We start from the raw sequence: 25,959 nt of genomic DNA on the forward strand, positions 1-25,959 counted from the left end.
CTGTGGCCAAAAGATGGCAGTGTGCTTCAATGATTTATTTGACCCTCCACCTCATCTTCTTTTCCTTAAATGTGACAGAAGATGCTTGAAAATTGAGCCTGATCAAACACACTTTTACATCATAACGATGACGAGTGAAGAGGCGGTAACACAAATACAAATGTATGGTGGAGAGTTTGATGGGGCAGCTGTTTTTAACATATCCCTCTCAAGTTCTCTCTCAAGTTAAACTACAAGTCTTCTGGGCAGCGATGTAAATCCGTGGAAGGTGAAGAGATAAAAGATTTAATGAATGAAAGCGAATAAAACAAACTATGACATGTAGACATCTAAGACAAATGGCTTCTCCCGTTTGTTTAGTCCAGCAAGAGCTACAAAACATTTATTGTAATTTGTGCTTTTCAGATGAATCTTATTTTGTCACTGGTTCCTCTCAGGCTCCAAGAGGAAGTAAAATAAAACCAGAAACTTGAAGACATAAACATGTACAGCCCCCCCTCCCCCCATACTATATAAATTAAATTACCTCTTTATTGTTGTTGCACAGCTGTACAATAACATTTTGTGTTTCCAGTGAAAAGCAGGAACATTCAGACTTCACAAAATGTTAAAACAAGAATGGTATGGAAAAATTAGATATAAAGGCATGAGTAAATACAGTAGAGTATTATTATTATTATTATTATTATTATTATTACTATTATTGTTATTATTATTATTATTATTATTATTATTATTATCTACATCATGGGATATTCTAAATGTATCATACTTATGAAAAATAATAATTTTGATTTATTGTATTTATTTGTAGCTTTTTTAATCAGAAAACGAGACTCATGTCAGATGCGCACGTCAGATCATCTAAATGAATGATGCTAACAACTAATAACGTGAAACCCTATGATGCTTATGTATTTTTACACTTTGAGCCCTGTCATTGCACATGATGGTACGGGGCTTTGCGTTGACGCACACCGCGGGCACGCAGCGCTCTGCGGCTGACTCCTGCCTTATGGAACCATGATTGGACGGAAAAAGTCACGTTGTCCGTGAGGCTATCCGTATGATGCTGCACCATTGTTCCCGGAGCAGCCGGAAGGAGTGCTTGCTCAAGCACTGTTGTATGCGACAATAGTGCCGGTAGGTCTCAACAGCAGTCAGGAATCCGGTCCGGGTTAGAACGATCTCGCAGCGGCGGGGCTCCGCACTGAGGGAAGCAGGGACATGATTTAGGGGAAGAGTCCACAGAGGGAGCGGCGTCATTGACTGGCTGAAGACTGAAATGAATGGTAAGCAATCTGAGCCTTTATCAGGCCTATAAGTTACTTTAACAGGCATGTTGACTAGAGAAGAGAAGCATCCTCTAACACGGACATGTGCGTGCTGTGTCTGGACCTCCCTGTCCATTCACCGGTTTATTTGTCAAACTCACCTGCTCAAAGAATCTATGCAAAATGTAGGAATTGTTCTAATATAAGTTGTCCAGCTGACAATATGTGTTATATTGTCTTTAAAACACTTTGTGCACACATCAGATCTGCTACTAGATTCATGTTCCAGCTTCTATGCATGTGTGCCCTACTGGCTACTAGAAGCCTGGCCACAGCCTGGGACATGGCCAGTTGGCTGAGAGCCCTCCATGCAGCCGGCTGGGAGAAAAGAGTCTGGGTCCCTGCAGAGCCGACTGCAGAACAGGCAGAGGAAGCAGAGCGTCCCCCCCCCCCCTACCCCCACCCCCTGCCTCCCTGGGGATGCCCCCTCCACTGCCACTACCCCAGCTCCCAGTTATAATAAGAAAAATTAGCTCACTAAGAGATGGAGATAAAGTGTAGTCAATCAGCCATACAGCACTGTGGAAATTTGCTGATAAAGTACCGCTGTGGGGATGAACGCAGGCTGAGGTGTCGTACAGCAGGTGGGACAACAAACCAGGGCTTGGCGATACATCCACACGCGTCAAATACAGTCCCCGTAACACCTACAACAAATGAAACATACATCGAAAACATTCTTAATCTATATTTATAATTATTTTTTTTATAATTGCCTTTTCTGTGTATACAAATATTTCTTAGTATTTATTAGGGCCTGAGCCAGAAGGTACGTCAGGCGAAGACCCTAATATGTTTGTTTTAATCTATATTTTAATGTATTTAGGTTCTAAAATGTCCCGTTCTGTCTTCTTCACAGAGCAGAAGCAGGAAGCTGCAGTCTGATATATTTAGTCCAAAGGTAAGACCACCTCATCATCCGGCTCTCGACTCTCCTCACCACGTTAACATACTGAGTTCACGCCTGAGAGAAAAATGGTGATTTAAAATCACGCAACTGTTGCTGTGCGGCCAAGTAAAGACCCGCTGATAACAAGAGAGAGAAGCCTCTGATATCACGATGACGACGTGAGGACGTTTTCTTTCTATGAATCTCTTCTTGTAAATCAACCGTCATGCGCCTCCATGTAATTCACAGCAGTTTCACCACTGACAAACGAAGTAATACACAGAAATGTGTGCAATCTGAAGATTGAGGCTGCAACTGCCGATTCATGCCGAGCCCATAAAATGTTTTGTAGGTGTGATCACTGCAATTTCCCAGAGACCAACTTAGTGCTGTAGTCAGAGACTTCTTTTGTATCACATGACTCTTTTTTTCTGGCACAAATTGCCAAAAAAAAAAAAAATGTGGCAAATCGTCATTTTTAAGATTTTGTTACCAGTTAACAATTGAAAATAGACTGAAATGATTAACTTGTTGGTCAAACGGCACTAAATTAGATTTTCTTTCCACTGACTGAATAGATTACTTGTTGCAGCTCTTCTTTGGTTTTGACCTTTTTTGCATAATCTGTCATTTGCGCTGCAAGGTAGTGAAAGTTGCGATTGTTTTGACAGATATGTTAACGGCGATGTGACTCGCGATATAGCGAATATTGATTTTGTCGTCATCGTCCTCGTTTTCATTGAAAACCTCATTTAAAGGGTCTTGTGATTTTTGCAGGGGGGCTGTAGGGATGTCTCTTCAGCGCAACACAATATTTCAACTGAATATTGTGTTGCGAGTTCTATTACATTTCTATTTCGCGCAGCCTCAGATTGAATATGGTGCCATCATTACCCATCCCAGCCTTCTTCATTGTTCCTCCACCAGCCTCTTTTCATCCATCATTGTGCAAAAAAAAAAAAAAAAAAAGCTGCATTCAAATGCATAGTCTTGTGCAAACAATCACAACCATCTGAAATGTAAAAGGTGAGGGTGGTGGGTGGGTGGGTGATGTGTTTCTCCTCGACCCATCTGCTTCCTCCATCTATCTGCGTCCAGTCCTCCGAGGAGCAGGATTTAATCGGTACATGTGGCACAGAGTTAAAGGACACGGAAACATCAAGTGGATGTATTTACTTGTGCAAAAAATAATCATCATCATCATTAAACTGGCTTATCTGAATAAGTGATTCATCCATGCTGCTATTACATACTGTAGCACAGATGGCTAAAGCTTGATACCGGCGAATGTCGTCCATTAAAGATTCACAGGAAAGGTGTTATGGCTTAACAGCACTAAGGAGAGTCTCAGCGGGAGGCTTGTCGACACACAAAGGCTCGTTTGCACAGAGAAATCAATTTTGTTTCCTTTTACTTTAGAACATTCACAGCCATAAGCGTGACCTGGAGGTCCAGGCAGATTTACTGAGCAAGGTAAAAGGTCAGATGATGTGGGGATGACTTGCTGGATTGTGCTTTAACAGACTGTTGGAGGTTGTTTTACACCTTGCGTAATATATATATATATATATATATATATATATATATATATATATATATATATATATATATATATATATATATATATATATATGGATTGTGAGCTAAATCATGATGCGTCTGTATAATCAATTCAAATGCTGACTAAACAGCAAACCTCTCAAGTTGATTCATTAATCATCACGGTACACCGTTAAAGACTGAATTAAAACTGCAGCATCAGTGAAGTAAACAGTAGGACTGTGACATAAACTCATATCCACCTTTTAGGAAACAGAGCAGCGCTGTGTGTCTCAGCAGGGTTCGTGGTTTCAATTTAGAAGCTTTTGATGTGACTCTTTTTGTGTCTTTGGCTCCTTCCTGGCGGAGCTCCGGGCTTTCATGGTTCAGGATTGTGCTCTCTTGAGATGTTGCCATGACACCTATTTGGAATCTTTTGTCTGTTGCCAGTTAATTAAGTGTGTGTGTGTGTGTGTGTGTGTGTGTGTGTGTGTGTGTGTGTGTGTGTGTGTGTGTGTGTGTGTGTTGGGGTGGGGTGGGGTGAGGTGGGGACGAAATTTTTTTCTTCCTTAACGCACGTTTAATTATTACTACATTCCTTGTAACCACATCATCATTTGACGTGGTATTAGTTTTAACTGTAAGTTTTTGTTGTGATTTCACTGCGGATACTCTCCTTCAACGATATTTTTGTGTGTACGTCACTTCATGTAACACTAGTTACATGCTACAGCTTTTTAAGCATTCATCATTCCATATTTTTTTAAAGAACATGTGTCCGGGGAACTGATATTCACAATTTTTTCTGTTTTTAGAATTCGATAAAATAAATACACTTAAAAAAATGTGCTAGTCTCTGTTGCATCCACCGTTCTCTGTTCTCGCCTCACTGTAGTCCCGCCCACCACACAATGTGATTGGTTGCACATCACAAGTAACAGCCAATCACTGAAGGCTGCTGTGCGACGGACGTTCACATCGTCTGTGTTATTTAGAATTTTTGTTTTTACTGCCAGTGTGAATGGGCTCTGTATATTGATCATTCGTCTCATGGATCACCAATAATCAGTATTTTATCTGCCCCGGAAGAAAACAAATTCCACTCACAAGTGATTTCAGGTAACAAATCATTCATTAAATAAAGTCATATGTTGGAAACATTTAGCAGAAGTTGCTGGGTTTCTGCTGGTATTTCCGAGTTTTAAAAAAGTCATGAAGTGATGCAGAATGTACATGAAATAACGAAAATATAAGTACCTCTTATGTAAAATGGATGTATTTATAGCGCCTTAGATTATGTAGTGTTTCATATTGAATATAGTACTTTTGCTTTAAATGTCTGATGTTGTTTTTCTGTATGTGAATGACCATGAATTCATTCACTCATCAAGCGTCATCTACCTGGTGCGTGCACCTGGTCAATAAACATTACAGGTTTTATGGCAGTAGGAGGTCCGATTGACACTTCTCATATCTGGCTTTGTGTCTTTTTTCCTCTAGAGTTTATTTTCTGGTGTTTAGCAGCCAGGAAATAAAGTTCAAACAGAGACAAAAAAAACAACAACAACAACAACTTATGCAACACATTTGCATTTTTTTTTCTCAAATTCGTTCCTTGGGAAATAACCCTTCGCTTGTCTCAGCCTGATCGTGATTCAGAATCTCCAAATGCTCTTTCTTCCTCTCACTGCACTGATCTGTTTGTTTGAGGAAAAACTTGATTGAGCTGAAAGGTAAATTTAGTCCCACAACTTCCTAAAAGTTCTGTGGATGGGTGTGTTTTTGTTTTTAAAAATTATTCCTTTTCTGAAGAAAAAAAAAAGTTTGTGTCTGGCACCTTTTATTATGAGCCTGCTTGATATCAGAGTTTTATCAAGTCGGGTCTCAACTCTGTGTTTTATCTGTATATAAACATCAGTTTTTCATTGATCGACCACAAACATGTTTCATATCTAAGCTACACACGCTCTGCTGACCACAGCAGCCCTAAGTATCCGCCGAATGTAGCAAACTCGTCCTCACACCAAAACACGTTCTTGTCGATAAAACCAGAATTTTTTCTGATTTCTTCTTTTCTTGTGTTTCTTCTGCTCTTTTTTATGCTGGACAGGCTAATTCGTCTCTTTTTGATTCTTTTTCTTGGCGTATTATTCCTGAAGGGGGAGTGAAACAAGTCAGAACTCTCAATGAGGAAATGATTTGTTTGGGATGCGATAAGCAAAAGACTCTTGTGAGCAGCAGCACATTTCTGGCGGCTCGTGCTCTGGTGAAGGACCTTGTGACTGAAATAATAAGATCATAAATTTGGATGAGAGGTTTAATGGAGATTATCGTATACTGCAAGTAAATGAAAGATAGCATAGTCAGTTTGCAATATGATTTCCAAATGAGAAGTCAAAGTGAGAAAATTAATATTTTATTTTAATTATTAATTTTGTCTGATACTAGAACTACATACAGCCCACCCATCTAAAGTGTGCTCCTGATGAATAGTGATGACTTTTCTCAAATATTTGCTTTTTTCTTTCAGATTGATTTACAGGATGGATGGATATTTATTACTGTATGTTGGATGTGTTAGAATAAGATGATTTAGTGAGGGAAGTAAACTCAAAAAACAGCAAAGTTACTGGGAGCATTTTCAGTAAACAACAAAAACTTTCTCTTCAAAGGTGGGATGAAGGATGAAATAATGAATTTTTAAGTCTTTGTCCCCTTTTATACTTCATCAATCAAATCGTTCCCAAACTAAACATTCACAGCAAAACAAGAGAAAAAGTGGCACTGTAAACAGTAGCGATAAACACAGAACAAAACATGTAAAAAAAAAAACACTTGTATAATCCTCAAGTCTACTCATCTGTTCATCTGTCTTTTTTTTTTTACTTTATGTTCCACGTCTTTCCTGTAATTACTACAGTTGTTCCACAGATTTACTTCCATTACAGCGATACACCATGTTTTATCCTATGTTTTATCCTCACGAGGGCTGGATATCCTGGTAAAACTACCAATACTGTACCTCGAATTCGGTACCAGTTCCTGACCAATACCCCCCCCCCCCCCCCCCCCCAGGATCCATCTAAGGAAAATTTTTGTGGCATGTTTTTCCACTCCAAGCTGTTTTACGATTGAACAAATAGACTGAAGCTTAGAGAAGTGGTATCAGAATTGAATGACCAGACCTTTCAGTACCGGAAGATGGCCTCGGTCCTCACATACTGTTTCAGGCATCTTGAAGGAACATAATAAAAGGAGCCTTTACAGAAGGAGCGTGTCCTTGATAACATTCACATAGATTCTTCTCAGGAAGTTATTTTGTGTCAGTTTGTCATCTCGCTCTAATTCCCCACATTGTGTAATTACACCCTAAGCTGGCCTACTTCACAAATGTTCTCAGAAAAACAGTGTGAATGTTTTGCATATAAAAAAATGATTCAAGATCTCAACATGATCCTGGCTATATATAAATGATAAGACTTGTCTGCAGAATGTGAGCCCCACATCCCACTGCTTTCCCAGCCTGAGTGTGAGAGATGAAAGCAGCCCTGTCTCGATGAAATGCTTTGGCAGCTCTGTTTCTGCCAGCGAACCAGCTTTTGCGAACTTTGAGGTGGCATGGGAAAATAGAATCATAAATAAAAAATAGAGGCATGAATAATGTAGGTGAGTATTGTGATTGACATGAGGGTTACGGTACCTGATTATGCCTCTTCGCTGTGTGACTTGAATTATAGCGAATCAAAACATAAGCTTGAATTTGGAGCGTTCAGACTTGGCTGTTATATTTTGATCCCTGCTTGAAAGCTGCTAGATTAAATGTAATAAAGTAATAATTTTATATATTTGTTATTATTATTATTTTTATATTTTATATATATATATATATATATATATAGTGATGTCATCAGTATGGAAATTATGTGTGCAACACATTTAGGCTATGACACAAAGTGAAAGTGGTGCAGCTGTGTTGTGTTTGGTCATTGCGTGCTTCTTCTCCTCTTTTGTTCTACGAGGAGGAAGAACAGATCAATGATTCCCAGCACTCGGCGCTACTGTAACTGCGGAGGGAGGCTGCAGCTCCTCCATGCGCTGAGTGCTGAGCAGTGGGCTGCAACCCCTCCCCCCCGACCCCCCCCCCACCTCATCCTCTCTCTCTCTCTCTCTCTCTCTCTCCTTTAATGTGTGTGGAGCAGATCTGTCTGCAGCCTCAGGCTAGTGCAAGTTAACAAATGTACAGAGAGCATGTGAAGTCTCATTTGCATAAATCTGTAGATGTCGGTATATTTCCATAAATGGATTCCTTTGTGTGTAATTGCAGGATGTTTTCCTCTCCTGTTGTATGTTTTCAAAGCCGAGTGAGAATGAAGATGACCGTATGCGACAATTACTGTTATTTATTTGCATAAATTGTCCATCCGACCTTTTTTTTTTTTTTTTTTTTTACTGTGGAATAATAGAAAATAGACAAATGTTTACTGTCAATGTCATTAACTAGCAAAATTTTGTCAGGTATCAATGGAACTGACGAGTATTGAGATACAGACATGAGTGCAAATATGGGAAAGACATATTTCAACTATGGCAGCATTTGCACTTGGAATCTTTTTTTTTAATAAAAAAAACAGTCTTCGATGTTGCAGTTTTGTGTAGCGGGGACTTAAACAACTCTTTGATTATATTCATCCATTACATTAAGCGCCAGTGGCAATGCATTCTCCAAGGAAACCATACAAATAACTCTTTTTTTTTAGTCCTTGACTGAACATTAGAGGTGGGCGACAGCATACAGTCATACTATATTGATTCTAAACATTACTAATAAAGTTTGAAAAAAAGCATTAAAATGAAAGTTGGATTTACAAACAAAAACTGCAGTGTTAATGCAAAAATTAATACTCAGAGGGAGAAATGCACTGACACCAGAGCCCTTTGTGTTTTAATATAATTTGTTGCTATTAAGTGAAAGCCAACATCATCAGGCTGCAGTGAACCACACAGCACTTCTTAATAAAAGAGCAGAACATATGAATATTTACACAAATACTGTACATCTGATAATAATCCCAAGCAGTTAAAAATGAAGTGTATGTAGAGTATGGATTGGTGATGTGTCCAGTGCAAATATATGGAATAGAATGTGGATCAGTACGTGGATCAGCACCATCATTCCGATGTCTGATCTGTGAATAACACGCTAATGAAACACTCACGGTTGATATTCCTGATCCAATATTCCATCTCTACTCACAGGACAGCAGAAAGTAGAACTTATTCCCACACTTTGATTGATTTGTGGGCACAAGATAATTTTTTGCGACACATTAATTAGTCAACGGACAAGTGGTCATTGGTTCTTAAAAATATATCGTTCCCTGTCATCATATCAGTAAAGTTTTCTTTTCTTATAATTCACAGTGTTTACAAGTATTTTTCAGTTGTAGTACTATGAATATGATCTAATAATATTGATTGTGCTAAATATCGGTGTTGGCCAAAGCCGTTTTACATGTTAACATATCTCATAAACAGAAAAAAATCCAAAACAGCTAAACTTGGGCCACTTCGAGGCTCCGTTATCTAACCCGGGATAAAGAATATTGTATATTTAATATTCTATAAAAGTGCCATTAATGTTTAAAAGTGCAAATTTCCCTATGATGTCATGGACAGTATGATACGACTAAACTGTGCTGAAACAGCAGCGCATGCAGACTAAAACTGGCTGACCTCTCACACTGTGGCTGTTTCATGTGTAATTTAGTGACTTGTCTCAAACGCTCTACAAACCAGCATCAATGAATACACGAGCGCAGTTTTTGCAGTCTCTCGGTGGCCGGAATCCTCTCTTGACATCATCTGTTGCTTGTATAATCATCCAGGCCACAGGCCGTCCCCAGGGGACTCCAGCTGAGACCTACCTTCCCTCTCTAAATATCTCTTGATCTCCGCCTCTGCTCGGCTTTCTCCACCGGCTCTTTCAAGGTTGCCTTTATGGCTGAGTGTGACACCCGTGATGGATGAGATCGAACACAGCCTCAGACTGGCTGCACGGCGCACGCGGGATCTTTTGTGGTTTCAGGGTTTGTCTTCGCTCTGTGATCCCATCAGCTGTTTCCACCGGGACGCACCTTCGGCATCTCAGGGTCGACTGCGATGGAAAGAAAAAAAAGACTCTGTTAAAAGGAAAGAATTAATAGAATAATCAGCTGTATATGTGTGTGCTTCATCACCGTGGAAACACAAGACGTGTGTGTGTGTGTGCGAGATCAGCCATATTGAACAGCAAAAAACAACATTTGGCGAATTCTGAAACAGAATTTGGAAACATACCTCTATAATCTATGTTGCTCTGAAATATTGATAATACACATACATGTCATTAATGTTGTGTATTCCTGCGATGCTCATAGTTTACCTGCAACATTTCATGATCAGATATTTTGTGTGTCAACATGTTTACCTCTGCTAAGGAGGTAATGTGATCACCAGCATGGGTTTGTATGTCACAGGCTAAGAATTATATACATTATTGTACGTTTTAACATGTTATCAGTATTTACTTCTTTTACCTAATTAGGCTACCCCTACTAGTGACCCATGACTTACTAGTGAGCATTACTACCTTGAAATGCTGTAAAACAAGATAGTTAGGTCACTTACGGTAATTGTTAAAGAGGTACCGCATACTAAAACAAGTTTTAAATCAAGTACTGACTTTTAATTTAACTTATAATTTGAGATAGATTCAGACCAACATGATTGTTGTTTCCTTTGTCATGAAACATTTTCATTATAGTACAACAGAGAATTGATTTAGTGAATGGGTTGCCAGTGTGAACTCAAATGCTGCACACAGCGTCTCCATTTATTTATGATTGTCATCCCCATGCCGCTGTTGAGGAACCTGTTGATGAAGATGAGACTGCTTGTTTGCATGAGCCTGTCAGATATTCTAACTGACAGGCAGTTGACCTGGAATGCTGCAGGTGATGGAGATACTTTGTCCACTGAGTTTCAGTTTTATGATGAAAAAAATCTTTTCTCATTACTCTTTGCAAATACTGTGGGTCTAGAAGCTCACTCTCTCAATCAAATTAGCTCGAATTGATCACACACTTTGGCAACTTGGCTTCATATCGACTTGAAGCGACTGAACGTCTTACAGAACCGAATATCCATTCTGAATGAGATTAAGAGGCTATGTTGGTGTTGAGAAGGATAATGGTTGTAATGATGGCGATGTGAAGGGTTGGGTTAGCGGTCATCGTGATCATCTGTTGCGTTGCTTACCAACTGGTTTGGTGCCCCATGTGGCCTCTGCCTCGGTTGGGCATCTGTACAGACACAACTGGACGTGTCATGGGTCCTTGTCGCAGCACCAGCACCTCCTCTGGTCGGGCGGGGAGTGGCATAATCCCTCCACATCATGCTGGGTCCTCGTAAAGCCATGAATATGAATCCACTGGTGATGAAGGAAGCTTGTGGGTGCCAGCTGTGGAGCAATGACCAGGACATCGCGGTCAGGCGATTTGCATTACAAAAAAGTTGGTGGAGTGATGATTTGTCTTCAGTGCACCCTGTTTTGTAACCAATAAAGGTTTGGATCTATGGCTCTCTGCCACTGAGTAAGGACTCAATAATAGCACTTCTGCACAGGTAGAACACACAAAGATGGTGGATGATTGTCACCGGTGATGTGCAAGAGAATCCCGGGAGGGTCTCGAGTTCGGAAAAGAAAATACAAAATATCTTTGATGATTTCATCACCTTTTCTGTAAAAAACAGATTTGTATTCCATACAGCTATTTTTATTATTATTCACAGTATCTGCTGTGAAAATAAGGTCAATTCCAAGCGATCCTTTGTTTATTTGTTTGGAGATCTTATTACGGTCATATTTTACGATCACCTTTTGCCTGCCACTGTGGGGAGTGTTTTGCATACGACCCCAATAAAAGTGTATAGCTACACAAATGAAGCTGGAGTCCTCTTGAACCTTATTTATGTTTGGGAGCTGTCTTCTCTTTCATTGTTGTAAGAAACAGTGCTGAAAGTCAGAGCAAATATAGGTCAGCGTCAGTGGTGCAATGGTGTAGCAAATGCCATCTCTCCAGCGTTTATGTAACAGGGCAGCATGTATCAGTGGTGCTGGTGGATGAATCATTAGAAGGATGCAGATGAGGCCCTCTAATAAAACGATTCATCAAAGGCTCAGGAGCAACTGTTTAAAAGACAGGTTGGAAGATATTTTATGATTTTTTTTTTTTTTTTTTTTTAATCATAAGTCACTCGCCAAGTGGTTACTATTTTTAGAGTGATGCTATTAGCTAAACTGAAGAAGGAAGTGCACCGGGCCAGATTCTGCTCAGGTTTGGTCCCACTTGGGACTGGGTTCAGTACGGGTACCCTAACTTATATTTCTGAATGATACATTTTTATTTAAAATACCAAATAAACTTCATTTAAAAAAAAATTGAAAATAGCACTACACATTACATAACAAACCTTTGGTTTCAGCTTTCAGCTCCTCTGCATTTTCACACATTAAAAAAAGGCTCATTACATGAAAATATAAACCAATTTACCTAAATATGGATGAACTAAATTTGTTTATTTTAGTTTTATGTTTCAACACATTGGTATTATTCCACTCAGTACACTCACGATTCAATAAAAAAAAACAACTGCAGATAGTTTCCCTGTGTAGTAAAGTTGCAAAAACAAATGTTGCAATATTTTCTTTCAAGAAACTGTATTAATAATCCGGCCCATAGTATTGACATCGCATCTTAGTATATCTTGATGAAATTTCACCCTTTGTTTAGTATGACATCGTGGTGCACTTACTTTGTTTAGTAACAATGTGCAACTTTTCAAACATCATTCTAATGAATCAGAATAGAAATTTTGAATTAAATAGTTTTGAGTGAATTTGTCCATGTTATCAGTTTAATGTGATTTACATATTATTAGACGATGCAGGGCCCTGCGACGGACTGTGACCCGTCCAGGGTGAACCCCGCCTCTCGCCCAGTGTCAGCGGGGATAGGCTCCAGCCCCTCCCCCCAACCCTTTACAGTTCTTTTTTGAAATATTCATAAATTATATAGAGAATTTTTATTCATTGCGATTCAGTATGTTTCATATCTTATCACAATGCATATTGTGATAATGTACCATCACCCATGTATCGTGATATGTATTGTACTGTGAGGTCCTTGCCAATTCCCAGTCCTAGCAACAAGGAGATTTATAGCTCAGGTGTTTTGGTATTGAATGGCAAAGCATCTTTCAGTATTCCATATCCCTTTCAGTTTTACCATACTGATAAATACTTACATTCTTTACCCAGCTAAGTGGCTTCATACTGATTTGATGACTTAAACTGGTTATAATTGTAATTAAAAAAAAAACAAAAACAGCTTATCGAAGAACTTTATTCTGCAGCCCCACTTTACTGTACTGAGTGTTTCTGCTCATTGTGTAACTGTCAGGCTGTAACTCTACTATTTTGGTCCACTCACTGCTTCCATACTGTTGTTTTTGGCCACAGCAGGCGGCTGTTTTCTGAAAAAAAAAAAAAAAAAAAAACCCTCCAAAACCTCGCTGTGCACTACAAACATCAAATAGACACGGTTAGCGGCTACCTGGCGAGCTTCACGGAGCAGTTAGCCATTAAAGAGCCAGATGTTTTCCCCAGGAGTTGATGGAGACCCAAAGCAGTGATAATGAGACTGAATATTGGATTTTAATCACTATGCCATTATTGACTTGAACAGACACTGTATTAAGCATCAGCTGTAGCCAACTCAACATGGATTTAGATCACATCCTCTTTTGGAACCATTTAAAAATGCAAAATAATGGTTAGTGTTGGCAATGAACAAGCGTGAAGCTGAAACACCTTCTCCTAACATCCAGTCCATCCAGCCTCTGTTCTGAGATCAGTCCAAGCTCACAGCTAGAGCCTCCCAGGCTAGTGTTTTTGTGCTGACTTGGAGTGCAGCGATAAATCTTTTTATGTGGCATCAACATTGACGGTTATCATGTGGAGTAGTTTTGGGTTGTTTGTGAAGCTGGATGGAGACTCTCAGCAGCATGAGCAAGTCTACTCTGCTCCTCAAGCCTGGTATCAAAAGGGAAGTGATTGCCTCTGCTGAGGAGGTAATAGGATCTCCGGTGTTGGTTTGTCTGCTGGCCTGTTAGCAGGATAACACAGGATGTTGTGCATGGATTTTGATGGAATTTGGTTCGATAATTCAGGTTGAACTGGATTTGATGATGTTATATCGCCTTTGGGGAGGTATGCACTCTCTGAGCGCTCGTTTATTCGTTCCTTATTAAGACATTTCTAAAACAAATGGATGGGTGCTGATGACATTTGATAGAGTGGTAGGTGATATTACAAGGATCGAGAGGTTCAATTTTGGATTGTAAATTTCCGGCTGTAAAGAAAATCTATGAGCAGTTATTCATAGTACTATGTTAGTATTCTGTACACACGTAGCCTCGACGTGCTCTCTGAGTGCCCTACTGTACTCTACTGTATACAACGTGCTCTGATGTCCAGAGAAAACAGTCTGTGTGAATCTCAGCATTCTCTTGTAAATGTTTGTTTCATTCTTAATCATTTTGTGTTATTATTAACATCATATTTCTCTTGTCCCTTTATCTTTACTCCATTCTGTGCCTTCCTCCCCCCTTTCTCCGCCTTCTCCTTATTCTCCTCCTCCCCTGGCTGAAACCCCTCCTTTTTGCATCTGTTATACACCCCCCTTTCCCCTCTTCCTCTGCCTTGAATCCCTCCTCTCCCTCATCCATTTCCCCTACATTCTGTCTTTCTCCCTTCCCTCTTTCTGACCCCCCCATACCTCTGCCCCCTCCCAGCCCCCCTCCCCAGCTCATGTTGGTAAAAATATCTGCAGACAGCAGGAGAAGAGGCACGCCTGACTCTCTCTGTGACTCTCTCTCTCTCTCTTCTCTCTCTCACTCTCTTCTCTCTCTCTCTTCTCTCTCTCTCTCTCTCTCTCTGTGTCTCTCTCTCTCTTCCTCTCTCTCAGACAACCCACCCATGTGATCTCACGGGCTGACTCTGCTCTGTTCCTCTCTGCTCCAGTCAGGCTCCTGCCTTTCAGCCGGCTCCAGCTAATGAGCCTTTGTGTGGCCAGAGAGAGAGAGAGAGAAAAAGAGAGAGGAACAGAGTGACAAAGGGGGAATTAAGGTGAGGAAGACAGTTGTCTTGCCACAATAAAGCATAAAATATCGACAGTGCAGTCAGGGCTGGAAAATTACAAGTCTCTCTCACACTCTTGCACCCTTTTTTTTTCTTCTCATGCCCATGGACCTTTGGGGTCGCTGCAAGTCAGTGGACTGAAACCAAATGGGAACCTCTTCATTCATCATGTTCCACCTTCTACTTTTTTTTTCTTGAAGTGCCATATTCATGATTGTCTGGTTGGGCTGCTGTGAGAAGAGGTGAGAGGGTCTGCCAGTGGATACAGGTCAGTTGCTCCTGTGAGGGCCGGCACACGGAGGAGAGGAAGTGCACTAATTGTAGAACTGATGTGCGATGTTGGCATCACTGGCGGTTTTGTAGCCTCGTGTTGTCACGGTTTATTGCGATTGTGGGAACCTTGTGAATGACTGGGAGGTAATAATTGTCTCCAGAATATGCCGTTGCTACACTCCCGTCAACGCCGCTGATTAAGGGCAAGAGTTGGTTTCCACATTTGATGTGTGTGTGCTCAGAGAGGCCAACACAGGGAGGGGCTTTCCAAGCTGGCTTTTGCTGCATTATTTTCTCTGGGATTTTCTCCCTTGTAGCATAGTGTATGCTGCCCAGCTATGATTAGTGGTAAGGCAACAGAGAAGACAAAGAAAGAGCTGTTGGAGAGGAGCAACAGTCTCTGGTTTTTATTTAGCTGTGAGGGGTTCACCCTAGTTTACCCACACAGCTCTCATTCACTGGTGAGGTTTGAACTTTTCATACTGTCATTCATAATTGATGTTCATCCTTTGTTTATTAATTAGCTCTAACTTTATGGCAGTATCATGGAGGGCCCTCGTGCACAATATGTTACGCTGCAAACACTGTCATATGGGGAAGCACTAGTTGTGAGAGTACATTAGAATCTCCATGGTAACCACTTTTGGTATAAAAGGCGAGTGCAGCATCAGCTGAGAGCTAAGCACACAAATAGGTTTCTAACAATGGTATCTAATTAGGACCCCTGCTTCAAAGATGACATGGAAATGGACTGGAGTTGCACAGGTCATTCCAAGTGGAAATTTCCTCATTTACAAATGAAATGCACTGGGAAGTAAATCTTCAGGAGACAGACTTTAATGTGAATGTTGATCCCTTGCAGTTATGGATGTACTGAATCTCTACCTCAGGATTTAAAGATTTCAATACATTTCTCTTCAGTCTTTCCAATGAGGTAATCCTGACTGACTTCCCTCTCCTCCACTTCCTCTCAAATGGTGGATGCCTCACATTCCTCAGTGTTAGGTAGAGTTGTTGACTCTGGCGTTTCTCCAAATGCTGGTGGTGCCATGTCACACAGCCTCCTGGGAACAATAACCCCCCCACCCCACCCTCGCTGGCTGTGGTAGCCCTCTCTAGGTTGCACCTCTTTTCTCTCAGGCAGCATGTCTCTCAGGAGGCATTTGCATCTGTAATGAGTCGATAGCAGAACCCAGATGAAACGCAGCGACTGTCTGTGAATGAATGAAACTCCCCCACAAGCTGCTCTGGCAGATAGAGGGAGTGGGACTGGGTGAAGATGCTCGAGTTTCCAGGAGAGAGAGAGACAGAGAGAGAGAGAGAGACAGAGAGAGAGACAGAGAGAGAGAGAGAGAGAGAGAGAGAGAGAGAGAGCTGTGAGGGAGAAGCTGCCAGTCACTGCAAAGCAAAGGTTTGCTAGCAGCAGTGTTGTATTATTGGGTTTTTTTTCTAATTCTGGTGATTACATTCCATCTGCTGCAGTAAAAACAAGCAACATTCAGATAAAAACATTAAAGGACACAAATGCTCAGTAATGTCTGATAGTATAGGAATGAACTCTGATTAAAAAAGAGCTGAAGAGTGGCATATGACATACATTGCTGAGGTTATTAGGTGATCTTATTCTGGATTATTTGTCTAATTGCATCATCATCAGTCAGAGGGAGACTCCTCCCCTCAGCTGTCATCTAGGTGACTTTTCAGACAGTGTGTGTTACACTGGTGTATCCAAAGGAACTTGTAGCACCATGAAATGGGGTAATCACAGTATATCATCACAATATCTGTCGGTTATATTTATGGTACATAATTATCCTCTGCATGCTAAAGTATAGAATACCTCAGCATAGATGTTTACACTCTGATCTCAGGCCTGTCCCTGTCATCCAACAGAGGCATCGCACCAAACAGAAGCTCGCTGCTACAAACAAGATGACATTCATATTTTCCTGTCAGCTTCCTCTTCTCCTGCTTTAGTTGTGTATAACTTCTGATGTGGTGTTCTTTTAAAAAAAAAAAAAAAAAAAAAATTCTGCTGCCCTGTGTTTTTGGGATGTTAGTTTTAATAATCCTGGGCCAAGTTTTAGCAACTCAGAGTTTAATGGTCACATCTAGTTTTAGTCGACTAAAACTTTCGATGTTTTAGTTTTAGTTGACGAGAACTGACATCTATGCCTTTGCGGCAAAACTTAATGTGTGTCTTGGGGTTGTGCAGGCAGCTGATTTTGATTTAGTTTTAGTCATTCCTTAATCAAAATAAGAGCATTTATTGCCTTATCATGGTAGAAAACTGTTGACAATCAGTTGATGAAAATTGACCTAGATTTCTTTGTAGTGTGTGTGTGTGTGTGTGTGTGGGGGGGGGGGGGGGTGGGTGGGTGAGGGGGGCTTGATTTACTTCAAGTTTTAAGTCTGCTCACATTTTATTTATTTGGTTATTTTGAGGGTTTTTTTTGCATTGTTTTAGTCTATTAAATCTGAAAAAGCTACCAATCCCTCCATGACACTATAAAAATCAACATGTAAAAATCACGTTAGAATCAGCCTGCGCACCTCTACACATTTTCATGATTACTAGTCATGCACTTGTGTATTTTTCAAGTTGTTTTTTTTATGGAAAAACCTGCAAGGTTGTCGGTTGTTTTTTTTTCTTCCTCCCAAAAGATGTACTCTAAATAATTTTGAAGCCGGTGGATATTTCCAATAATGTTTTATGATTTGTGAGTGTAACAGAAATGTAATTAGATCAAGTGTTTTCTATATTTATAACCACACACACTCACTTGCCAGTTCACCTAAAACTAAATGGTATTTCATAACAGCCGTGCTACAAATCTCTCTTGATGTTACGTTTTGATGAAATCGGACGTTGATTTATTTTAAGTCATTTTTGAAGCTGTATTTTTTCCTCTCTGAGACAGATTCAATAAAAAGGCAACACCGTAATCCTCAAGCATGAAGGTTTTAATTGCAACCCTTGTTGTTAAATGCTGGTCAATTATACAAGATTGTCAGACGTTCCTTTTTTCTACAGCCACTCGATCAAAGAAGTGAAATGAACTTCCTTTAAGGCAGATGTAGTATGTAATTAGCAGCTTTCTCTTTCTGTCTCAGCTCCTTTGTGCCAAGGTGATCAATTGCCCAGGGAGCGCCTGGGAGCGCCTGTGTGTGTGTGTGTTTGTGTGTGTGTGTGTGTGTGTGTGTGTGTGTGTGTGTGTGTGTGTGTGCGTGCGTGCGTGTGTGTGTGTGTGTACGTGTGTGTGTGTGTGTGTGTGTGAGAAGGGAGGAGGGGAGTGTGTCTCTCATTGCTAATTGAGTGTGTTGAGGATTATGGAAGCCCTAAACTGGATATTAAATAATGTGTGGCCCCTCTGCTGCCTTTCTGTTTCAGGTGCTGACGCGGCGGGCCATGAGCGGAATACTGAAGAGGAAATTTGAGGAGGTGGAAGCCTCCTCCTCTCCTTGCTCTTCCTTGCGGGAGTCTGATGATGAGGTGTCCTGCAGTGAGAGTGGGGATAGCAGTGACAGTGTCAACCCCTCTGCTTCGGGCCCTTTCACCCGTGAGTACCTGAGTCTTTTCATTTCAGGCGTTTACGCCGTGGCCTACGCGGGCTATAAACAGTAAATGAATGTCACCACTTCATCTGAGGGAGTACAAAGCACCTGGGTGATTTTAATCAAGATGGGAATGACGAGCCTGATTTTGCAGCTTGCAATCAATGTGAGGTGCAGGCCGAAGACAGGAGAATCTGTCGATAAGGAAATGTAATATGAATGCAGAGTCATAGCTGTGCAGAGGAGTCTGCTGGTGTAATAGAGAGGAGGCATGCAAAGGCAGCCTCTCTTATTAGGAGCAGCATCAGCATGCAGGCTCAGCCAGATGAACGCGATGATGCCGTCTGAAGCTGTGCAAGTGCTTCACTACTCCTACTCTCCATGGCCTGTCCCCCTCCCCAAGAACGCATTGTCTCATCTAGTTATCTGCTCCTATAAATCAGAATTTTATGCAAAATAGTCCTTTTTATAATTTTTCCGAAAAAATTCAGACACAATGGTGGATAATTGAAGGACAGATCACTTGACAGCTTTTTGAAGTATTGCATTAGAAATTGTTTTGGTTTTTTTTTTTGCCTTTTTTTCAAAAAAAAGTGAGAAGCTAAAAATGGGGGATTTTTAGGACGAGCTCTGAGGAAGCGAATCTTTTACTCGTGTAACAGACCAACTGTTGCTGGTAGACGGCCAAGACGACCGCTTCTTTTCCTGCTACTGACTTTGTTACAGCAGTTGACATGTTGACACGACCGTCCTCTGACAAAAAAATAGCTCACGTAGCCTAATTTATTCACTCCAAGGTCATTGATGGAAACACATCATCTTTTTATTCAAAGTTCGCTTATATTCACTCAGCAGTTAAATGGAAACACGATTACTGTAGCTAACAAATGACGGGCTCATCCTAAACTAATGAAAACACAACGATCCGTAGTTACAGGTGATTTTTCACTGATGAAACCATAATTGTGAATAATAAAATCCAATTTATCCCCCCTTCATCCCACTCTTTGGTCTTTTAAATGAAGAATATTAAATGAAGAAAAAAGTGGCTGACTAATGTAGAGCAGTCAGTAAAACTAGTTCTGAAATGTTATGGTTTAAGATAAGGTCACGGCTGAGAATACGTGAAGCTAAATGCCTCAAAAGAACCAGACTCCAAAAAAATCTTTCTGTAATTCCTGGCATGAGCTGACTTTTTATTAAAACTCTGTGATGCTCTGAGATAAACCAACCATGAAAGGTCTGTTTCCTTTAAGGGTTCACTCTGATGTCATCTCAGAAACACACAGGTGCACACGTGAGTTTGGCCCATAAAGATACGAGAGATCATTTCTGTCTTGAACTGGAATTCTTAAAGAAAAGAGAAAAAAAAGCAATTGTTGGTCTGTTTTTTACTTGCACAATTTGACTGCTGGGTTTAGGAATTTCCCAAGAAAACCGAGCATTCTAACCAAGTAAAAACCAGAATTATATGCTTTTGTTGCTGTTGTTAACTTTAAATTTACATTCTGATAATGCGGTGTTTTATGGTGAAAGTCGTGTAGATGGATGACAAAGAGATCCCTCAGTAGAGAGGCGGCTCAGAGACGTAAGTAGGGTGCTGTGTCCCTGGAGGCTGAGCGTGGCCTCTGTGTCAGCCGCAGCTGCTGGTAGCTGGCGGCTCCAGGAGGACAGCTCACGGCGACGAGAGAGCTGTGCCCTGTGACGACCGCCCTCCTGTGAATTGACATGTGGATGTAATGTGATTGACTGTGTTGTTGTAGAGATAAAACCATTTAGTCCTGAGTGGTTTTAGATCACATTCTGTTGCAGTTGAGAGAGGAAGACTGTGTTAGCGAGGTCTGGTTCCTTCCGAGTCTCGACTGTGAAAATAACTAAAAGATGATTTCTCTTGTAAAATTGTTTATACACAAGAGAAGCTGATTACATAGAGTATAAATCTGGTAACTGTTTTGACTGTTAAATCAAGGTAATTTGCGTCTTTGTTGATTTCACCCTGACAGACTTGTATCTCTTATGATTGGGGTGCGGAGCTGCTGGAAGCAGATGGTTTCTATTTGTCCTGACTGTCTGATACAGGGTGAACGGTGGGAACACCGCTACTGTGAACTAGCACTCTTGATCTCAGGGCCAGGCAGAGGATTATTTATACCCCTCCCTCGCCTTGTCGAGCTCTCCTTAAAAAGACACACAGAGGACTTGCATGCAAAGTAGAAGCACTGAGATGTGATGAAATCCGTCCCCTACAAAGCTGTGAAAGTTTCAGGATATGTAGAAGCCCTCTGTGAAGCTAGTTAAGAGAGAATTTCTCACATTTCGTGCGTTTAAAGACTCCCAGCAAATCTGTGTCCCACATTTTACCACAACAGTGTTTTAACAGGCTTTACCTGGCTTTAAAACGGTTCTACTCCCACATGAATGTGCAGTTAAATTATTTAGACTTAACTGTGCTGGAAGTGTTCTTCAGCATCGATGTGCATTATGGTTACTCCAGAATTGTCAAATCCAGTTTACAACCAAGATGACAAGTTAACACGATTTACCTTTAAACATTTGCACGTGTAACTCTGCAGCTGACTCAGTGTTGAAGAGGGAGAAGCGACTACGCACGAGGAGGGTGCACTTTGAGAATGTGACGGTGTACTACTTCAGTCGGCGGCAGGGCTTCACCAGCGTGCCCAGCCAGGGGGGCAGCACGCTGGGCATGTCCAACAGGCACAGCTGGGTCAGACAGTACTCCCTGGGGGAATTTGCAATGGAGCAGGAGAGGATCCACAGAGACATGCTCAGAGACCACCTAAAGGAGGAGAAACTCAACTCCATCAAGCTCAAGGTAAATGCTTTACAATCTGAGTGGATTAAATTGCAGTAAATCTTATTTCTGTATTTTAAAGATGTAATTACCTCATCAAGAGGTCATGATTTTGTCTGCATTTGTTTGTCTGTTAGCAGGATTGTGCAAAATCTGCCGACTGACTTACAGCTAATGTAGTGAGGCATGTGAGGGGCAGATCTGTTCAACATAAACAAAAAAACAAGGTTTTTTTTTTATTGTGGCAGTGGCATTCGCTCAAGGGTAATGTTCTAATTTTAGATCAAATTAAACTTTTTTTATATAACCAAATCACACATTGCCTCAAGGGGCTTTAAAATATGTACCACCTGACCTTGGACGTCAAGCGTGAGTAGGGATGTGCTATTTTGAATTTCTGCCTCAATTTTACAACGGATTTGGCCAAAACAGTTTATACAACTATTCACACACAAGTATTGTTTTCATTTACAAAACATTTGAAAAAGCCCATGAATCGTACATTTACTGTTGTTTACTTATCACTGATGATGATCAAAGAAGAATAAACTGATACTACTTTTAGAAAAGACCAATATCTGTTGATACTGATAACGTGGAGAGGAAAAAAACTGCCGTAAAACAGAATCCAAAGGAACAAAAATTGATCTATTTTATGAAACACTTGACAATTCTCTCTTTGTTTACTCAGATTAAATAAAATGTGTTATATCATCTCGTTTTCAGCTGACTAAGAATGGCACCGTTGAGTCTGAAGAGGCAGACACTCTCACAGCAGAGGACATCTCTGATGATGACATCGATCTGGACAACACAGAAGTAGACGAGTACTTCTTCCTGCAACCTCTTACCACTAAAAAACGCCGTGCCCTGCTTCGTTCCTCAGGGGTAAAGAAGATTGACGTGGAGGAGAAACATGAACTGCGGGCCATCCGAATGTCCAGAGAGGACTGCGGCTGTGATTGCAGAGTTTTCTGTGATCCGGAGAGTTGTGCCTGCAGCAACGCAGGGATCAAGTGCCAGGTAAATCCCATGATGCGCACATTCACTCCATGGTTGTTTGACTTGAAAAGAGGAAAACACACATTTAAAAAAAAGAACCAATGGGTCAGTAATTGATACAGCATACAAAAGATTATTTTTCTATCATTTTTGTGGCCAGTTAAGTCTTTATCACATGATGCAGTTCACCTGTTCTGAATGAAACGATGCATGTTTTCTGTAGGTGGACCGTATGTCATTCCCGTGTGGCTGCACAAAAGAAGGTTGCAGTAACTCAAGCGGCAGAGTGGAGTTTAACCCCATCCGTGTTCGGACCCATTTCTTGCACACCATAATGAAGCTGGAGCTGGAGAAGAGTCATGAGCCTCAACAAGATTCCAACGGTTACCTTAGCGACGCTAACGACATGGGGAGCGGAAACCCTCTGGTTCAGTCCCAGCACCGGCTGGAGTACTCTTTGTCAGACGCTGTCCCTCAAACGGCTAGCATGCACCTGCAGACGGCCGACGAACTGGAGGAGCCGCTGGATGACGAAGAGGAGGAAGATGATGACGATGAGGAGGAAGAGGAGAATGAGGATGATGAAGACGATAGTAGCAGTGTTTTCAGTGGAATATCTGACTCCAGCACTCAGAGTTTAGCCAACAGCGACTCGGAGGACGAGGAGGATGAGGATGAGGAGAGGTCTGAAAACTTTGAGGAGGACATGACCACCCAGTCGGTGTGTCACACCGAGGTGGTCCCCCTGTCCTCTGTGTTGTGTTACAATGATGGTTCAGTGACACATGACAACCACATGAATGGAAACTCTTATCTAATGAATTCCTCTTCAGCTGACTACTATCAGCTGGGGAGCTCCAGTACCGCCTCCAATGGCCAAACCAGTCAAGCCACTGAGCCTTACGGGGACACCTTAGCATTCCAAGAGCCAGTCAGCACAACCAACAGCAGCAGCGTGACGCAGCGACCATTCAACATGCCCACGGAGCAGTACACGGACTACCCCAATCAGCCAGTGGAGCAGTACACAACCAATCACCATTTCAATCTGACCAATGGTGCTCCAGCCACCTCTTTGACCGGCTACACACCTGAGCAGGAGAAGCAGGAACTGTCCAAAGCAGCGCTGGCTGATCAGCCTGAAAACCAGTTTCAAAACTACCTGAACAATAACAACCGTGGGTCCTTCGGCAGCTCCTGTATGTCAGCTGACCAGCCACAGAAAGAGTCCACTGTTAATGGGCATTCAGAGCTGACCTTACTAGCAAACAGTACTAAGAATCTCTCCTTACCAGCCATTTAGTGGGCTTCGTCTTTTTACTGTCATTTTTGCATCTTTACTTGACCAAGTGTTATTCCGAGGGAACACATTCATGGCCTTTTGCATTAACTGACATTAAATTGCAAAGCAATTTCCAGCACGGTAGTAACATTCTCTCCTGCTGAGCCATAGGTTCATGATGGAGATGTTTGTGAGGGAGAAAGTTTCTCTGCTGGAATGTTCTCTGAGCTGCAAGATGGAAAGATTTAAAACATCAATTATGTCATGCTGTGCAATGTATCTTGTAATTTCAGATGTAAAGTTCTAGTTTTAAGCAGATATTGTACTGTAGATGGAACTTTTCTATGTCTACTGTATGTGTCAGATGTGCAAAAAAAAAAAGAAAAGAATTATTGTCAGTTTATTTATTGTTTAGGAATTATATGTATACGTATATATTGTAAAAGTTTTGATAACAATACGCATGCTCTTTGGGAATCTCCGTAACATTTAGGGAAAAAATTTGTTTTATATGAAAATGTGCTGTATACATAATGTACATTTCGCCTTTTGTTATTATGATATGCTTTTCTATGGTTTTGAAAAGCATGACAAAGCCTGAATTATAATGAATTATGTTTGGAATATAAAACCAATAGTATAAAAAGGTGTCAAAATCATGTAGGTTTAGGGGTCAGTACTTGAACGGTGGAAAAAATGTGTCCCTAAATGTGTTTTTACCCCTCTATTGTTCAGTTTTAGAACAAATGAATATTCTTTGAAGCATTTATTTGATACAGGGATCTTGATAAAACAGCACTTTGATATATTTCCAAAAGTATGACATCATAGACAATAGGACACTATCTTTAGCATCAAATTAGCATAACAAGCAACAGCATTTATCTAAATTAAATGTGTCAGTATTTCCTAATTTACCTAGTTTGTGTGCAGTATGAATTACATCCCACTGTCTAACAATCAACATGGTTATTTATGTGGATCCAGGAATGAGGTTAATTTACTCTAATGAAGTATTAAGTGCAATAGTTTGAGGGTTGTTTTTGGGTCCTAATTAAAGAGGATCAAGGTTGCTTTTGGTCTGTCACAGTACTTCTTATTGTACTTTAAAAAGCACCATAAACAATAACTGTTGTAGTAATTGTACACCGGGGGAAACAAAACGTTCAAGGATGACAATCAAAGCTTATTATCAACTGTGATTCATATCAGTAATTAGTACGAGTCCTGTGGGCCAATAAAAATAACAGCCAGAAATCTGTAAACCTTTTTTTTTTTAAAAAAAGAAAAAAAGAAAAAATCACTAACGAAAGAGAGATTGAATTCCATTGTTAAAATTCTTCACCATGATCTATTTGCTCCTGCAGGAGTTCAGATATTTGTCCTTCTTCCAACCTGGCAGACATCCACCGATTGATTAGAATCAGAGGGGGTCGCTATTGAGTTTTTCTGTGCTGCTGCGGAGCCGCTGGGGCCTCACATGCCGCCTCATAGGAGCAAAACAAGCCATCAGGCTGCTTTCAAGCAATCTCAACCAAGTCAATAGTGCAGATTTATTGTGCCAAAGCATACAGGGTGACATAATATGACACTACATCCAGTTGGGAATCCTGTTTGATTTGATTTTCCAATATTTATTATGAATTACATATTGAAAATGTGTATTTATTGTGGTTTACTATGTCTGTATTGAGTAAATTGCTTCTCTATCTTAAAAATGTCTTTTTTTTTTGTTTCATGCTGGTTGTGAGTTGTAAAAGCTTCATGTACCTGATTTAATTTTCATTTCTGTGAAATGCATTTTTTTTTTTGCACAAAATGTTTTCTCTCTCTCTCTCTCTCTCTCTTTCCCTGTGTTTGGTTTCAAAAATGTAGATAGTCAGCTTCATTTTCAGTTGTTACATTTCTAACATGGTTTTGAAATAAATGTAATTAAAAATGTGCTCGTTTGATCTTCATGTGATCTAAGGTTATATTTATACACATCATGTCTGAGGTTCACTTCAGTCATTTCTGAGTGCAAAGTGCCCTCTG

At 40.7% G+C, this 25,959-nt stretch overlaps 1 protein-coding gene across 5 annotated transcripts; it reads left to right on the forward strand.

The window, feature by feature from the left end:
- The first annotated feature begins 1,021 nt into the window (after nt 1-1,021).
- csrnp3 (cysteine-serine-rich nuclear protein 3) lies at nt 1,022-25,862 on the forward strand. Of its 5 annotated transcripts, XM_086220093.1 has the most exons (7): nt 1,022-1,292; nt 2,199-2,235; nt 14,885-14,989; nt 18,666-18,834; nt 21,403-21,662; nt 22,368-22,664; nt 22,867-25,862. In XM_086220093.1, the coding sequence occupies exons 4-7, from the start codon at nt 18,684-18,686 to the stop codon at nt 23,944-23,946; spliced, it is 1,788 nt and encodes a 595-aa protein (XP_086076219.1). In that variant the 5' UTR covers nt 1,022-1,292; nt 2,199-2,235; nt 14,885-14,989; nt 18,666-18,683; the 3' UTR covers nt 23,947-25,862. The 5 variants fall into 5 exon arrangements, with proteins under 5 accessions (XP_086076219.1, XP_086076218.1, XP_086076220.1 ...); XM_086220092.1 differs by lacking the exon at nt 14,885-14,989 and having other exon boundaries at nt 2,194-2,235; XM_086220094.1 differs by lacking the exon at nt 14,885-14,989.
- Nucleotides 25,863-25,959: the final 97 nt, after the last annotated feature.

Source organism: Aulostomus chinensis, chromosome 12 (genome assembly GCF_037954235.1).
Source record: "Aulostomus chinensis isolate RoL2024-O1b breed Wild chromosome 12, RoL_Achi_v1.0, whole genome shotgun sequence".
NCBI classification, from domain to species: Eukaryota; Metazoa; Chordata; class Actinopteri; order Syngnathiformes; family Aulostomidae; genus Aulostomus; species Aulostomus chinensis.

Excerpts from the sequence above, each read along its gene's own strand:
- csrnp3 (XM_086220092.1), top strand. Across the intron at positions 21,663-22,367 it reads TCAACTCCATCAAGCTCAAG|CTGACTAAGAATGGCACCGT; the intron begins GTAAATGCTTTA and ends TCTCGTTTTCAG. Across the intron at positions 22,665-22,866 it reads ACGCAGGGATCAAGTGCCAG|GTGGACCGTATGTCATTCCC; the intron begins GTAAATCCCATG and ends TGTTTTCTGTAG.